This window comes from Ophidiomyces ophidiicola (genome assembly GCF_022830035.1).
Source record: "Ophidiomyces ophidiicola strain CBS 122913 chromosome Unknown scaffold_32, whole genome shotgun sequence".
Lineage (NCBI taxonomy): Eukaryota > Fungi > Ascomycota > Eurotiomycetes > Onygenales > Onygenaceae > Ophidiomyces > Ophidiomyces ophidiicola.
This window is the reverse complement of record NW_026054672.1, coordinates 1-17,207: the sequence shown is the minus strand read 5'-3', so window position 1 is coordinate 17,207 and position 17,207 is coordinate 1. Positions and strand designations below refer to the sequence as shown.

At 49.8% G+C, this 17,207-nt stretch overlaps 5 protein-coding genes across 5 annotated transcripts; 3 read left to right on the top strand and 2 right to left on the bottom strand.

The window, feature by feature from the left end:
* Positions 1–379: 379 nt before the first annotated feature.
* Positions 380–1,291, top strand: LOZ57_005778 (uncharacterized protein; the record flags this gene model as incomplete). Its single annotated transcript, XM_049254805.1, has 3 exons — positions 380–607; positions 671–762; positions 829–1,291. The coding sequence occupies 3 exons, from the start codon at positions 380–382 to the stop codon at positions 1,289–1,291; spliced, it is 783 nt and encodes a 260-aa protein (XP_049106145.1).
* Positions 1,292–3,303: 2,012 nt separating this feature from the next.
* LOZ57_005777 (uncharacterized protein) lies at positions 3,304–3,926 on the bottom strand (the record flags this gene model as incomplete). Its single annotated transcript, XM_049254804.1, has 3 exons — positions 3,304–3,531; positions 3,599–3,646; positions 3,702–3,926. 3 exons carry the CDS (start codon positions 3,924–3,926, stop codon positions 3,304–3,306), a joined length of 501 nt encoding a protein of 166 aa, XP_049106144.1.
* A 4,882-nt stretch (positions 3,927–8,808) lies between these two features.
* LOZ57_005776 (uncharacterized protein) lies at positions 8,809–10,179 on the top strand (the record flags this gene model as incomplete). The annotated part of the gene is made up of 3 exons (XM_049254803.1): positions 8,809–9,775; positions 9,835–9,897; positions 9,962–10,179. The coding sequence occupies 3 exons, from the start codon at positions 8,809–8,811 to the stop codon at positions 10,177–10,179; spliced, it is 1,248 nt and encodes a 415-aa protein (XP_049106143.1).
* Positions 10,180–11,214: 1,035 nt separating this feature from the next.
* Positions 11,215–12,890, top strand: LOZ57_005775 (uncharacterized protein; the record flags this gene model as incomplete). The annotated part of the gene is made up of 5 exons (XM_049254802.1): positions 11,215–11,385; positions 11,510–11,574; positions 11,637–11,936; positions 12,010–12,191; positions 12,247–12,890. 5 exons carry the CDS (start codon positions 11,215–11,217, stop codon positions 12,888–12,890), a joined length of 1,362 nt encoding a protein of 453 aa, XP_049106142.1.
* Positions 12,891–15,398: 2,508 nt separating this feature from the next.
* On the bottom strand, positions 15,399–15,951 carry LOZ57_005774 (uncharacterized protein; the record flags this gene model as incomplete). The annotated part of the gene is made up of 3 exons (XM_049254801.1): positions 15,399–15,513; positions 15,625–15,698; positions 15,811–15,951. The coding sequence occupies 3 exons, from the start codon at positions 15,949–15,951 to the stop codon at positions 15,399–15,401; spliced, it is 330 nt and encodes a 109-aa protein (XP_049106141.1).
* Positions 15,952–17,207: the final 1,256 nt, after the last annotated feature.

Genomic DNA, 17,207 nt, shown 5'->3' with positions numbered 1-17,207 from the left:
TCCTCGCCCGTCACTGGCTCTGCTTCTCTCCATCTGTTCCTCGCGCATCCCTCTTGCTCGCCTGACGTCTCTTCTCGCCGGTCCGCACTCGGAGGCTAACCTGTCTTGGCGCCTGCGCTTTGGCCAACTTGCGGCGGCGGAGTGGGTACCCCTGGACCCAGCCAGATTGCGTGTGGTAGCTTGTACCCTGTCCGCTCCCCCAACAGCTTCCTCAACCAGCTGCGGATTAGGCAAGTCAGCTGATTTGTCGCCAACTATCTCGCCCGCCGCGCTCTTTCGCTCTCAATTGACCTCGTTTCTCGCTCCTGTATCATTCTTCTCTCTCTTTGACCCATTACCCAGCCCCTGCACACCCACGGGCAGCTCAATCCAGCACACCATGGCGGCTCCTCGCTCTACATCGTTACGTGCTCTGCGCATCCTGTCCCAACAGCATTCGCCAGCGCCGTCGTCGGTGCTTCGTCGCTCGCTCCATATGACGGGCGTCTACTCTGCACAGCCAGCGTCTGGCCCCGACGTCACGTCGATATACCGCTCACGAAGCGTCGCGGACCTGAAAGCTGAGTGTGAGAAGAGAAACATTCGGACCGGTGGTAGTAAAGCCGAGGTTTGTCCCCACTGCAACGCTCACACGACAGGGAACTCGGGCTAACTCCATCGTGCTCCGTAGCTGGTCGATCGCCTGGCGAACCATGATTTCCTTCAGACCAGGGCATTTAGCATCGCCATGAAGAGAATCGATGGTCCTGCTTTCGGACAAAGGTAGGAATTGTCGTCTCTTTGGGCTTCGACCATTGGGCAAATCGCTGACATAGAATGAACGCTTAGCTCCGACAAAGGAAGACAGTTCAACACTTCCCGCGCTAACAAAGCTGTCAATGACTCATCTCCCGTTGATTTCGTCTTTATGCCGACCAACAACGCCGAAACCGGCTCAAACATGGCCCCCGGTTTCCCCCGAATGCCAACCCCCCCGGATTATTATACACATTATGAACTGGTAAACACGAGCGGTACTCTCCCTATGAAACCCGAAATCTACAGTGTTGGTGGTGCACCACTGGATGCCAATGGACCAAGCCCCATGGCTGAGGTGGTGGACAACTATTCCGTCGACATCAACCCGTACAACCTCACCGAGATTGTTACGAGGTCGAAACGTGCTGCAGCGTCGTTAGACGTGGCCAGGAGTCAAGAAGGCGAGGTGACGATAGCAGGTATGGCAAAGGGGCTGTGGAATATGATGATTGAAGATCATCCCAAGAAGAACTCAGATACGACTTTGAAATGACATCTGCCTCGTAGCTTTTGCGGATAGGGAGTGTCCATTGTTGTTTTTTCGTTTTCCTTTTTTTTTTTTGTTTTTTTGGTTTCCTATTTCTTTTCGTTCTTTTCTAGTCGATCCAGACGAACTCAGCCAAATGCATCGCCAGTGCGCTTGCATTTTCCCACTTCGACCGTGGGTTCTTTCTACGCTCTTTTTCTGATCTCTGTCTATTTATTATCGCTTTTATTTTCTTCCGGGCTACGACCCTTCTTTGGCACGGTATACTATGTCTATACTGGATCCCAGAATGGGAAATGCCCCTTGAACATATCAAGCCATATATATGGCGGTATAATATATTTTGCTGGAATCTCTTTTCTGGAGATCTACTCGGCTGTTACTCTGATATTCACCTATTGGAGAAATTTTGAATGAAAGCTTTTAGAGCCATAGATATATTGCGATCTATGACGGTTGTATCATTGTCAGTATTTTCGTATGTTTCGCGTGTTGAGGTTAGCGTTGCTTTCTAAGGGTAGCATGCGAGCGGAGCGGTTAAATATTCTTGGTCCCTCGAAGGCCATTACAAGAATAGGTACAGAGGTGGGGATACGCTAACGATATCTTTATATATACTCTGCATTGTTAAGTGTATATCTCCACACCTCCGATTTGCTTTCTTCATAGCGGCTATACTATGTTCGCTATTTCTCGGTCAAGCTAGTTTCAGTAAGAGATACAGGTGGCCTGCTTTATCTAGAGCCAGCTCAGCTAGTCCTCCCTAGCTTCAATCCCATGATTAAATCTCCTCCCCTGACTCCCGGGCATGATAGCATATTTGCACTGGGCTGAACTAATTGCTTCATCAATATACGCACATGATCGTAGCTTCGGTAGCTATAGATGCAATAGTCGTAGTTTTAGAGTTCCAGGCTGTCCAGTACAAAAGGTCATTTGCGTCTCGTTATATTTCTAGGCTTTCTAGTTCTAGCTAGAATTCCGACTTCCCTTACGCCAGACGCCAATGGATGCTTCGCCGCTGACTTCTCAGCCGAGTAGCAACCTCGTAAATTTTACATGTGTTGCAAGAACCAACCGGCTGAAGGATGACAAAAATCCGCCCCGGTGGTTCGGGCCGGGGCCGCCAAACGGCTAATCACTGACCCAGAGTTCGGCGGCCCCAGACCCGACGCACGGGCCCTGGCGACCCTAACCACTAGGCCGTACCACACCCTGGCCAACTCTATATATCGCTCTGGAATCAGAAACGGGTTCTTGTAGAACAAGGCAGAAGGCCTTTCTCATTTAGGCTCAAAGAACAGTGCTTAAACCAGCAGCTTCTAAGTAGCACTTAAGAAATCATATATGCAGACTAAATTTCTCTGTACAAACAAAATTTGCCATTCTACCCTGTGATGCTATGAGCTACAAGCTGGAGAGAAGTGCCTGATTCATCTGATCTCAGATTTCTAGGCTGCTTTATATAAAGTGAGCGACTAGCCCTATGTGGGGCAAAAGAGTCAATCAGAGTGAAGCTCTGACATGTTTATGTGGCAAAAAGAAGACATGTTCCAAATCTACACCATACAAAGAAACAAAAAGAATGCTCTACTCTCCGTGCCGAGCCTCGCCTAGGCAGGCCTCCGGCTGACATACTCATCCCAATTTATTCTACTACCTTCTAGGCTTAGGCTTGCTGTTTTGTTCAATCCAATCAAGATACGCGCTGATCCTGGTGAACACTGAAGGCTTGTTTTCTGTGCCGCAATACCGTCCAGCTGATATAATCCCAATCAGATTTTTCGTTGCTACGTCAAATATCGGTCCGCCACTATCGCCATTGCATGGAGATTTGTTCCGTGCACCTGCGCATATCATTTTTTCCGTAACGTGGAAATTGGCGGGGGGTGGTTTCGATAATCTACGACAGGTCTCGCGATCGACAATAGGAGCGTCTACTTTTAATAAAACGGGCGCTCTTTGTCCCCCATGAACTGTTTGTCCCCTACGGAGAAAAAATTGGTCTCAGCCAGGTGTTAATGCCAAAAGAAGAGAAACACAAACCAGCCTAAGATACTTGCTGTGGAGCCGGACCTAGGATCTGAGCCCTTTGCGGGCAACCTCGCTTTGCGAACGTTCCGGCTTTGCTGGACAGATGTGCTTAAGTGAATAAGCCCAATGTCGTTCGTAATTGTCGAAACATTATAACCAGAATGTACCGTGACGGACGTGAATCCATAAACCGTACCTCCAGAACCGGCCTCCTATTTAAAGAAGCAGACATGTTGGCTGCAATTCCGCTGTGATAGAATTGTTTGTTATATTACTCACTAAGGATCCGACCCGCAGCTGGCCTCTCCGGAGAAACTCTGCAGGAAGCTACTTTTCAATGAGTATCGAAGTTGGTCGGTCCTTCTGAGAGATAAGGGCTTACCGCGGTACCATCACGTTCTGTAAGGCAATATCCAGCTGTCACCGCAACTTTATCACTAATCAGTACAGCACCACATTGTCTTTGTGAATTTCTCCAACTGAGGAGAAGAGTCTCGGGAAATTCTCCCAGCTTTGCTGCTGTTCCACCAACGATTCGAGAGTTAAGAGCAGATGGAGCGGCCGCTGTTGTAGTCGCAAGAAGGGCAAGAATAAATGTTTGAGCCATCATTTTAGTGTCACACTTTCCAAACGTTCCAAGTCCCGAATAATAATCAAATAGAAGACTGCTCTATGAAATATCAACTCAGGTCTTTGAACTGGGAGAAGCACGTCCGTTTTTATATTTTCACCATTGTTCATGCTATATCCCCTGAGAATGTCCTGATATTCTTGATACCTTCCTTAGCTGGTTGAGCACCGGGCTCATGCCATGCTCCACAACGGAATGTCAGGTACAAAAGTGAGGCGAATGATATTAAGTTTTCAATTGTTACATACCACAGAGCGGCATCATTTCTCACCGGTCCGGCTTGAGCACACTCTTGGGCACGTCCAGGCCATTTCATCAGAGGAAATACTGCGGTCAGACTATAATCTAGAGAAAGTCCAATTAGCCACCAGCTTGGAGAAATACGTGCCTCTGCTCCTCCCAATCCTTACCGCCTTGTATCTTTCTAGACCCATGAAGCAGAAATGGGCCTAAGCTAACCAGGGTTTATATATATTTAGGAAGGCGGAGAGAAAGACCTGGAAGAGGAGGGCATAAAACAGCTTGCATGGGCCCGGAGGACGGCTGATCTGCTGAACGGTGCGGCAAAATATACCACCTGCGGGATGGGGTGGGGGGGAAATCGTGTGAATAGAAACATTTTTAGTAAGTAAGGACTTAGGAGTGGCGAGACAAACAAGACATGTGCGTAACTATACCAGATACTCAATATGTGTACCCGCTAAGTCCAGACACATGGTAACCCTTAGTCCAGGCTACCATGTGCCTTGGTATTTTTCCGGGAGCATTCCCGGATTTTATTCAAGGAAAATCAGTCGCCCCAAGCATATTATCCCAAAGTGGTACGGATACGAGTCAGATGCTTGTGAAAGCACCTCAATCATAGAAATTATTGGCCGTGACCAAAGTACTTGCTGAGTGGGTAAAACCTGGGCCCAGCTAGATAGTGCGACATCTTTATGGTAAGACGCATGGGTAACGACTTGCTTGTTTCAGTGTGGGCCGTGTATCTTAATCGTTTCTAGGCGTTGACGTTGGCAGATTGCCGTTGCACGAAGGTACGGAGTACTTCGTACTCTATAACCGCGCTACGCGACTTAGTTCTTGGCTTTCACTCAAGATGTCTGGTATCAATTGGAGCACAGAATAATACTCCTAAAGAACGAAGATTGTTTCTTATTGAAAAAAGGTCTTATTTTCTCCTCAAGGAATGATATTGACTATCCGAAGTCCGTGGCGTGGAGATAGGAGTATAGAAGTAGGCTCGAGCCGCTCAACTCGGCGCCAACCCAAATCTTACCGTTCCTTCGGGAAGCCTGCGCTTCACGGCCTGGCCGGTCTCAAATGGGTTAGGGTACCAAGTCCGGAGGTACCATCATTGGAGGGAAATTTCGGTAATCAGGTAGGGCTCTTGCGTGATCAACAGTCTCTTGTGGTGGAGAGGTTGGAGGCCACTGAAGAATACGTCATAGATGCCGCTCTTATGTAGAGAGACTCTGCGAGGCGAAAATAAGCCCAAAATAAGGATTTTCAACAATGAATGTAAAACCCTAAGCCCTAATTTCCTAATGCGTTACCCCATCAAATGCTATTACTGTGATTGGTCCAAAGACGTGTCCAACTTTACAACTTCTTTTCATTGGATGTGAACAGGTTCGCCCTATGCCCTTTTTGCTTAGACAGGACCACTTATTAGCAGCTACTAGCAAGGCTGAGCAGCGAACGAAGTGAGCGAACTCTTCTCGTATAAGTTGGTGCATTATTTTCCACGCGGCATAAGCGGGAACTATTGTGTAGTGCTGATTGAAGGCAAGATCGTCTCCCATTAATCAAAATATGAATTCTGCGCTCATCGGCTTAGTGCTTAAGAGTTATATTGCGTACGGAGTACGTCATTCGGATTGAATGTCTCCGTGCCCAAAAAGGCGGCTTGGGGCGTTACATTTGACGCGTTGGATCATGCTGGTGGCGAGGATAACGGCTCGCACTACGGAGTAGCAGGCCTCCCGAGAAATTGGACAGCCTTATATTTGGACGAACGGATGGTAGAAGTGGTGTAAGGATATTTCCATGAGGGGTCTGCGAGTCGATTGATTCTCCCACAAGAGTGGCCGGACAGGGCAGGTGGTGCGCTCGTGTTGGTGATAGGCTGGCGCCCGAAATTTGGGACGCAAAGCGCGCAAAGTCTGAGGCTCCCTGAATGCCCAGAGCGCCCGACAACTGCGAAGAAACAAGGTTCGTAGTATGATGTTGCAGGAGAAGAGGCTTGCTGGCCAGACTGTTTGCTGTTCCATTTTTCGTCGGAGTTGAAACAGGATGCCCCAAAAGGCGTTGGCTGGATGACTGGTCAGTTCTTGTGGCCTGCAAACAAGGCAAATGAGGCTTTACGCGGGCTTAGCGGTGCTGGACGGGACCGGTGGCGGTCTCGCCCTGGATACTACAGCCAACTGGGGTTAGCGGGCTGGCTACTCATCAATATTTTCTCCCGTTGCCTGCTGTTTTCTCCACAAGATGACAGTCTCCGCCTCTTACATGCCAGATGTCGACGCATTCCCTTGCTTATGATCAATTCCATTAAGGACTGTTGGAAGACAGCATTTTTGAAGACAGCACTCGAATCATTGATGCCACCGCCCGTGATTTCTGGCATTGAATGGCAGCAATATAGATCTTTTGGTCTTCTAGGAGAGAAGAACTTGCAATACACCAAGGTTGTCAAGGCAGAGATATTGGGGGAAGCAGGCTGTCTGTTGGAAAGGTACGATTGATGAGATTCGTCAATCATTAGTATCTTGGCTGTGACCTGTGGATATTCTCACTTACCTTTTGACATTATACTGTGCATCCATGGGTATGTTTTTGGGTGATAGATCGCCATATTTAACGACAAAAGATGCATCTTTAAGTTCAGGTAAAAGAACACTAGAAAGAAGGTTCATTTGACCAGCTCAGTCTTGTTTAATATCTGGAAGAAGACCCATGTGGACTTGAGGGATCTTATTTTGAATTATCCGGGTATAATGCTTATGGACGATCCCCCTAAAATTGCGAGTAAGATTTAGTCTGAGCAAAATTGAACTTACCAGTCCTCTTGGTACATTCAATCCGTGATGTGTGCATCATTGCTGCTTGATTTTCAAACTGGTTGCTTTGAAACTCATCTGACCATAAAAACTGGCTGCCTGAATACCCATGTCGAAGCAATGAAGGGGCATCTGACTGGATGGTTGAATTTACGGAGTAAGTCCGCTTCTCTGAAGACTTGCAGCCCATGAAAACCCAATGAGCTCAAGTTCTTCAAGAATATGAATCTCTGACGCAAGAAGCTGTGTAGCCATGTCCTGCGAAGTACTCTTAAAGTCCAGCTCTTGCCCTCTTTAAAGGTCATCTTGAACATGCACAAGGTAGAGGTCTGTTTGTCGCTTCGAAGATGAGACCTTGTGACGGGAATAGTATTCTCGTAGAAAGAGTGTTGTTGCATGTTTTTAGCGTAGCTGTGGCCTGTCCGATTATGGTTCCTGTGATATTTAAGCCTTCCCTTGGTTGGGGCTTCTGGGGCTAATAATCGTGGATGTTGCTTGGTGGCTGTCTGCTACCAGTTCGTCGACCCCGTATTTGGCCATCACGAGACCAGCCAACGAAAGAATAAGAATGAAAGGTCTACGTTGAGTCATGCATATATATTGTAAGATTTCGAAATATATAGTCATAGCTGTGATACCGAAAGACTTCTATGCTCAGGATCTATGATGTTTTGCTGAAAAGCAATTGTTTTGTAGAGAGTGGACTGGCTAGCGCCGCACCCCCCCAGCCCCTTATAGCCGCTAGTTAATATTCCGGGCTGCTATTGGCCCAAGCTCGCAGTCCATTCACATGTCTTGGGGGCTCCACCCCCTTTCAGGATCGGGCGGCTAGAGCGAGCCCCTTCCCTCTTTTGCCAGCGCGAAATCAGGGAAGCCGCGAAGGTCCCTGGACATCCTGGGCAACTGCAACGACATCCCATCTGCAACGCCCTTCCTCCTCTCCGCCTCGCCATCTTCACCTTCTCCCTCCTTTCTCTCTCTCTCTCTGTCTCTCTTGCTTTTCGTGTGTTCTGCAACGTCCTTCTCTTGCTGTCTACCCTCAAATCACAGCCGCCGGGCACATTCGGCCTTTTGACTTCCGACCCCTTCTCTTGCACTGTTTGTTGTTTATTCATAGCCTGGTTGATATTCCTCCCACAATCTATTTACTCTTACGTGTGCACACGATAGCAATTGTTTATGGGCGTAAATATTTACTAGTCTGCAGCAATCAGCGGCCGTGTTCTCCGCAGCGTTTCCACCTCCACGTTTCGTTTCATGTCGATCTAAACGGCGGCTATTGTATGCGTCCAAACCCATCGTTTGCTTCCACGCCTCCACCAGCGAGCTTTCTATATATTTTAATATTTCTCGTCCGGCATACGAGCGACTCTCTTTTCGCCCAGGATATATTTTGGATGAACGTCGTTGAACAAAAGTGAATAACACATAATACATTTTGAGACTACCGAAGCGTGTTTACAGATGCCCAGACGTTGAGTTAGTTTAGTATAGACCCTACTTTGGGATCATGATTTTGTTGCCATGTTTTCTTGTTGCAGGCACTCTTTCTACCGGGGTGTCTGCCTTTTACCCTGTGAAGATTCCAGAATGGGATGCCCCGAGTCCTCCTAGTTCTAATCGGCGGCGTTTTTTCCCTGTTTCCCTTCCAAAGATTTTTTCTCCACATGAGAGCACTTCATTGTCGTTTGACATCGTCAAGGTTCCGACAATGGTCAGTTATGTCTGGCATTTCTACTGATCTGGATGAACTGACAGCCTCATAGTCCCGACGGGAAAATAAATACAGCGCAATCATGTCTTCCGAGCCGAAAATGAAGAATAGTATTGCTATCAACCAGGATGGCAGCGATTATTCTTACTTTTCGGTTGTCAAAGTGGGCTCTAAGGGCCAGAAAATGTGGATGCTCCTAGATTCCGGTGCTTCTGAATCTTGGATGATGGGTTCCAATTGTACTTCTCCTGCATGTCTAAAACATAATACCTTTGGGACAGAGTCGTCGGATACTTTGAATATCACGAATAAAGATTGGCGTGTTACCTATGGGACAGGGCATGTGGAAGGTATTATTGCGGAAGACACCCTTTCACTGGCTGGCTTCAATGTCCGCCTTGCTTTCGGATATGCGCTGAAAGCCTCAGATGACTTTTTAAATTATCCAATGGATGGCATTCTCGGGCTGGGACCGTCGAAAGCCACCAAAGTACCACCGTTTTTACAGGTCATAGCGGAGAATAAGTTATTGAAAAAGAACGTGCTTGGAATAAATCTCCAGCGAGCTGCAGATGGTACCAATGATGGGCAAATGGTGCTTGGGGATGTTGATAAGAGCAAATTCACGGGGGATATTATCTACACCAAGATAATCAAGGAGACCAATCGTTGGGAAATCCCAATTGATGGCGCACTTGTTGACGGCAAAACTATCAAGTTCACCAACAAAAGCGCCGTGATCGATACAGGAACCTCATTTATTCTTATTCCGATGAAGGATGCCGAAGCAATACATGCACTGATTCCAGGGTCAAAAAAAGATGAGGATTATTTCAAGATTCCCTGTAATACAAACACCTCTGTGGAAATCATGATTTCTGGGGTAAAATGGACCATCTCTCCCAAAGATTATGTTGGCAGTGGCAGGGACAATGTTTGCAATTCATATATCCTAGGTCAACAGCCTCTAGGACCCAACCAGTGGCTTCTTGGTGATACGTTTTTGAAAAATGTTTACTCCGTGTTCGACTATGATGAGAGCAAGATAGGTGAGCTAGGGACCTTCTTTGTCCTTGGAACAGACAGCTAATTTCGGATCAATTTACAGGATTTGCCAATCGCAAGTCCTCTGGGCCTTCCTCCGCCGGCAATATGGCCACTCCTAGTTCCAGTATGTTGTTTCCCTGATATATCTCCCCTTAATTTATTTTTTCAATTGCTAATGCCTGTTGTAGCCACGTCCAGGTCCTCTAGCCCAGAATCGACGGCCTCTCCGGTTCCTCCACAGGATGTTAACAATAAACCAATAGCAAAACCAACTCAGTCTACTCCAGCCAACTCGCCAGAACATAAAGGCGCTGCTGCCTTTATTTATACGCCTTCCTGGCCCTCACTTCTCCTGCTCTTCTCAGCAGGGCACTCTTGGCACCTGTTGTACCATGCATTTCTTTGATGTTGACGGTGAAAGGAGTTCACTCCGGAGCCTCAACTAAATAGTATTGCTGCCATGTATACCCCGGCAACGACATCTTCTAATTTCCGCACCCTGGCTCTAATGCCTCTTCCCCTTGCCTTTAAAAGCGCGATACCCCTCAAATTGTTGATCTAGCTACAATATTTCACATATCATTGCGTGGCGTTAGTTTTCCTTCGTCTGTGTTCATGAAGCGCCCACCGTTGGCCTGCTCATCTTTTTGCTCTACAACATCTTCTATCTACCTCGTACTATAGGGTGCTCAATCGTGACATGGTGGGCTTGAAATATATTACTCCATCATATAGAATTATGTTGAAATTTATATGCATTTTGGATCAGGACAGATCTTGATTTGGTAGTTAGTCTATAAGTTGTAGAGCCCCATTCTTTGGCTTGAGTACTCCGTATTCATACAAGGAATATTATTTTATTTATACCATCTTGCGCAGTGTACTCCGTGCTCTATTGGAAATTCGCTTCCAATCCATATACATAAAGCCATCAAAGATTACGATTACAAAAGGCTGACGGATTATGACAGTTAAATGGCGATTGCTGTGTGGAACTCCGGATATGGAAGGTTGTTTAAGCTTTCGAACCAGGGGCTAGCAAAGTTAACTACGGAGTAACTAGTTAACTACGTCATCGCCAGGCCCGCGTTTCGACGAAAGTCAACCACCGCCAGGAACAACCCCAGCAATCTCTGCAGCATGATACCCAGACCTTCCAGCAGGCGCGCACCACAGACGCAGTAGCTTGATACTGAACCAAGAGGGGGGAAGAAGCATGCCACTCCCTTCACTGCACCGTGTCGCGGCCCAGCACTTGCTTGCAGCACCAGCAGCCGCCGCCGTCAGTGCACCGCTCTCGCGCCCAACGAGCCTCCTTGGAGTCTCTGGACTCCAGCGGCAGTATTCTAGAAAGAAGCAGCTATCAGCCAGCAAAAGAAGCCTCCATCAGACCTGCGCGCGCGCGACGTTCCGGCCCGTGTGGACGGAGCGCAGGGTCAAGATGCCGTGGGTCGAGGCGCTGGCGAAACAGCGGGAAGAGGAGGAAGCGGCGCAGCAGCGGGGGCGAGATGATGGTGCCGCGATGGGAGGTGGGAAGGAGACGGCGGGAGCGCCGTCGGGGGTGAGAGTAGATCTGGAGCCGAAGAGGATGAGTGAGAGCTATTATCGGACTGTAGGTGTTGTGTGTGTATTTGTTTGAGGAATTTGTGTGGGATTTGGGTTGGATATATTTCCTTTTTGTCGATTTCCCCCTTGTTCTTCTCATGTAGGTTAGACTGATGGTGCTGTTCGTGTAGATATTGCCTCTTGCGCAGGACCCGTGGCTGCTGGATACATATCTCAATGCCTCCGGACATATCAGGTACGTGTACCACAATGCCTTACTCCAACCCCAGTGCACACTTCTCTGACCGGAATCTGCAGGCTTGGGTCTCTTCTCATGGACCTCGATGCCCTCGCTGGCGTGGTTGGTTACCAACATACGGGCGACAACGTCACTATGGTCACGGCCGCCGTGGATCGAATCGTGATTGAAAACCCGCTAAAGGAAATCTGCGATCTCGAACTGAGCGGCCAGGTCACGTATGCCACGGGCCGTTCGAGCATTGAGGTATCGCTGCAGGTCGCGAAAGCGCCGGCGACGCCGGGCCAGGAAGTCCGGCCGGAAGACGTCTTGATTACCTGTGCGTTTACGATGGTCTCGCTGGATCCGGCGACTAAGAAGTTCGTCCTCTTGAGTTTGCTGGGCTTCAGCTGTCCGAACGGTAATTTTTGTTGACTGACGATTCGCGGCTAGGCCGGTGAATGTTCCACCGCTTTTGATTGAGACGGCAGAAGAACGGCGATTATTTGAGAAAGGGGAGCAGAACTATAATGCAAAACGGGCATTACGGTCGCGAAGTCTGCGTCAGGAGACGCCGAATGATGAAGAGAGTGATCTTATTCATGCTATGTGGATTACTGAGTTAGCATACAAAGGTGAACCTGATAGAGCCCTTCAACGTATACTCCGTACTGACACGGCACTTCCCAGACCCCCAAAACCCCATTGTGCGCCCTGACAACGTGATTCCAATGCAAGAGACGGCGCTGCGGTCGGCTCAGATCATGCAGCCGGAGTACCGCAACCGCCATAACTTCATGATCTTCGGCGGCTACCTGCTGCAGCAAACGTTCGAGCTGGCATTCTGCTGCGCAGCATCCTTTTCCCACAGTCGGCCGACATTCCTCTCGCTCGACCCCAGCACGTTCGACAATCCCGTGCCGGTAGGAAGCGTGCTGTATCTCAAGGCGGTGATATCATACACGGATCCGCCGCTGGCGTCCGCGGGCCCCACGACTACGACCTCGGCGGCCGCCGGCAGCGGCGGGCCTGGCGCCTCCTCCGCAGGGAGAAGAAGATTCACGAAGGTGCAGGTACGCGTCGACTCGTCGGTTCGTGACGTCTCGCACGGCGCAAAGAAGCCCACGGGCGTGTTTAATTACACGTTCCTGGTCGAGAGGGATATGCAAGTCATGCCGAGAAGCTACGGAGACTTTATGGTTTGGGTGGATGCGAAGAGGAGGGCGATCGCGACCGACAAGAGTTTGCCGGAGTGGGCGGTCAGCAGCATGGCGAATGGCGAGAAGGACTGGGAGGCGCTGGGGGAGCAGGTCAGAGAGGGCGTCACGGAGTGATTCTGGTGGTCATTACGATTGTCGTGATTGATTGATTGCTGGCTGGCTGGTAGGGCGGTTTGGGCATATCTGGCGAGGGATCAGGTCTGATAGCAGGCCGTATACTCCGTAGTTATCTGCGTATAGATTATGTTGAGATACCTAGGCAACGGCCACTCCAAAACCCATGTCATACCGTCAGACAGCGGCTCCGGAGCAACAACAGGCTGATACTCGGCGATTATCTTACAGCGCCGTTCCTCGGCTCGTCCAGGCGCATATTCGCTCGTCTCACATGCTTCATCTCCACCGCACGGCCCGTGGCGGTTAAAATAAGAAATACGGAGCAGTGTAGATAAGAAGGGAATAAGGCTCGAGCAACAATAATAATAATAATAATAATAAATGATGTGCAACCGCATCGCACTCACGCAGATCCTCCCGACGCGGCCGCCGGCCAATCTACTGCAAACACGTTCAAGAAGGTCATCTAGTTAGTTAGATCCCATCGCCAGCCCGGCGATTAACCACTGCCAGGAACGCCGGGGCCCGGTTTGGGCGTTTCGCGGCGTAACCAGCGAGTTGAGTTAGCTATCTCGGACATATCTCGGCGACGCAGCGCCCGAAACGCCGGAGAAAGCCCGCGCAACCCAAGAAGGAGGAGGAGGAGGCAGAGGAGGACGAGAAGGAGGATTTCTTTTTTATCTTTTTTTTCACGTTTGACTGCTCGGTTTTGCTCAGCTTCGGTCTCTGGTCACGGGAAACAACAACGAAGAGGCTCCTTGTCGCCTAGTTGGCTGCTGCTGCTCCTGCTACTACACTACACTACCCTACACTTACGATATTTTCTGGCTCGAGCTGATCCTGAATCGGCCCCCTCGTGAACAGCCCAAGGCAGAGAGAAAGAGAGAAGGAAGAAACAGAAGACGCAACCTACTTGAAACAAACCACCACTCCCTCCCACGTCGTACTTACACGCCTCACCGCGCCCTTCCTCTGCGTCCCCAAACTAGTTATATTCTCGTGAGTGTGCCGGCGGATCACCTCCCCTCCTCTTAGGCCTACTACTGCCTCCCCCCCTTCGTCGAGGATTAATTAACCCAGCAGCGACAGGATACTAGAGTAGTGAGCGGCAGCAGCAGCAGCAGCAGTAGCAGCAGCAGCAAGCAGTGCGTGCGCGCGCGCCACACATTCCCAATCAATCATGCTGTTCACGCGGTCGGTGTCGCTGACCAACTTCATCGTGGCGTCGTCGGCGCTGGGCTTCCAGGTGTTCGTGCTGTATCCGTGGCACAAGCAGCTGGACGACAGCTTCGAGGCGCTGAAGAAAGAACACCTGCAGGTGCTGCATCGCGAGGCGGTCCAGATCGAGGAGCTGTCGCGCGTGCGCGAGCAGCTGAAGGAGGTCGTCCGGAAGCAGCGGCGGTGGTGGTTGTTCTGAGGAGGACGAGAGAGGGGGAGAGAGAGAGAGAGAGAGAGAGAGAAGAGAAATGCAAAAGCATGGACTGCTGGAGTTTTTTCCTGTGGATAGAATTTCATATTATGGGACGGGGGTCCGCCTCCCCCACGTAGAAACGACATGAATAATAATACATACATACTTCAAACGATGATGACAAAAAAAGAACGACCCTGCATTGCTAGTCTTATTCTCCTCCCAACCCAACCTGCGAGAAACTCGGGATAACCTTGCTTCTCCGTGGGTGTGAACGTCATCGTATAGATAGCCAATTTAGCCGTATCAACGCCCCAAGCCCCTTGCCCGGCGATCAGAACCTCAAAAACAAACCCCCAAGACACCGCAAGCTTATCCTGCTGCCTACGATCCTGCGTTCAAGCCGGAGACCGCAGCCCTGTCCCCGGAGCGGCAGTAGTAGCCAAAAAGAGCCCCGAAACCTCCGATCCCAAGGCCAAAGAGAGCCCAGGGGGGGAGGAGGCGCCCCGGTCTCCACCTGCCCAAGCTCGCCGCGTCGTTTTACCAAGTACGGCCAACAAACGCCGCCGGCCAGAGAGGGCCTGGTAGGGCTGGGAACACGGGGGCGGCGTTAAGGGTGGGAGGCGCCGCGGGTGGCGGTTTTGGCGGGCGGTAAGGCCGGGTGGTTCTGAGTGGTCAAGGGGGCCAAGTTCTTAACCACAGGCCAAGCAGACCCCGTTGTTGCTTTGGAGCTTTTGTTTTTGTGCCGTCCGGGGGCTGGGCGCGACGTCTGGTCCGAGGATGAGAGAGAGAGAGCCTCAGGGGGAGAATATGGATTACCATTGATTATGGAATAATAATGCCTAAGCGAGCACGCCTGTCGATGGGTCTTGCTGGGTCTTGGGCTGCAGGAAGGGTTTCTGTCCGTAACAAACACTTCGTCATGACGGCCGTGTACAGCAGTAGCAGTAGTATCTATGCATTGCATGCAATATCATATCCTCCGTAACTATCCCCTTATCAATCTGGAACCATCCAAAAAAAAAAGAAAAAAACAACAAACAGTTTCACCTTTTTCCTCGTTTCCCGGTTTTTTTTTTTTTTTTTTTTTTTTTCTATGGGTCGCCCTTGGGCGCCGACGGGAAGAACGCCGCGTCCTTCATCCGCTCGCGGTTGCGCTTGGCCAGTTCCATGTTTCGGAGCCGCTCCAGCCGCATGTTGTAGAAGTTCCTGGCAGATGTTCAAAAAAACGCAAGAGATTAGACACAAAGGACCCCGGTTCCCGGTGAGCTGGAAGCTATATGTGCCTAGAATAAAACTCCCACAAGATTACGTACGTACCTGTGAAGCTCATAGATCCGAGGCGTCTCATCCTCAGGCGTCCCGTCGCCTTCACGAGCTTTGATAGCCTGGATCTATACACCAAAAACAACCAGCACCACGGGGGAACAATCAGTGGTTTCCAGAAATCCAAATGCCGCGCCCAGTAGGGCTTTTTTCGGGAGCAAAAAAAAAAAAGAAACCCACCTTGTCATCCTTTTCCTTCTCGGCCTTCTTCTTTTTTTCGTCCTCCTCGTCCTCCACGCCATCTTCCTTCTGCTGCTTCTTCCCGTCCTCCTCATCCTTCTCCTTCTCCTTGCCTTTCCCTTTCTCCCGGCGGCGCTTCATCTTCTGCTCATACTCGCGCTTGACCGCCTCAATCTCCCGATCCAGCTCCTCCTTTTTCTTCTTGGCCGCCAGCTCTTCCCCGTCGATGATCGGCGAGCAGAAATTGCGGTCCGACAGATGCGCCTGGCATATGTAGAAGAAGTCCTGTTTTTTTTTTCTTTTTAAAACCCCGTGCGAAAGAAAAAACTAAGTATAGAGTAAAAACCAAGCTGCAGAGCTCTAGGCTTTCTTTTCCACCTCGGCACTGCACTGCACTGCACATTGCACTGCACAAGCACAGCCCGGAGGATTCACAGCGAAACGTGCTTGGATCAAAGACAAAAAGAGGGGGGGGGGGGGAAGTGGGGTGGGGAGAGGGGAGCTCTATACCTTGTTCTCCGGCGTAATCATCACTCTGGGAGTGGGCTTATAGCATACGAAACACGACCTGGCCGCCGAGTCCGCGACGCGCCGCAGATGCCATCGATTTGGAATAATCGGCTGAGACATCTGGCACTTGGATATACTTCTCTGTCTGACAGCAGCAGCAGCAGCACCAGCACCAGCAGTGGAGGTAGGTAGAAACTAGTAGACTAGGGAGAGGAAGGAGGAGACTTGGTTAACTTAGGTCCCGGGGCCGTTTTGAGCTCGCGCCTGGCTGGCGAAATAACCAGTTAATAAAGCATGGGAAGGAAGATTATTAATTCTTAATTGCTTTGCTCCACCCCACCACACGTACACACACCCCCTACCCCGTGTGGGTGTTTTGTTCAGTAAGCAAAAAAAGAAGAAAGAAATCCTTTTTTGGCGCGGCGGGCGGGCGATGTTCGGGTCGTCGGGGCGGCAGGTTCAAAGCAAGAGAGAGAGAGCCTGCGGTTTGTTCTGGAGGGAGGCGGTCGATGATGTCCACGAGGGCGGTGGCGGGCGGCAGTAACTACGACTAGTCACATGGACGGACACGGCAGGTTACGGGAGAGCGATGTATACAAGAATGAGGAGCACAAAGAGGAAGCTGTGCAGAAGAAAGGAGGTAAAATGATTCCAAGTTTTATTTATTCCAGAGCTAGTAAGTAGAGAAAAACAAAATCGATTTTTGTCGTTTCGGCCGTGATAGATTCTCTCTTCTTAGGTATACGGAGTATATCAAGACAAGCCAACATCAAGAGAAAACAGAACTCAAGCACACACGCACACACACATATCAAGATATAACAAAAACAAAAGGCCAGGTATATCCAGAAAGTATTAGAACGCAGGGACAAGAGGAGGGCTGTGTT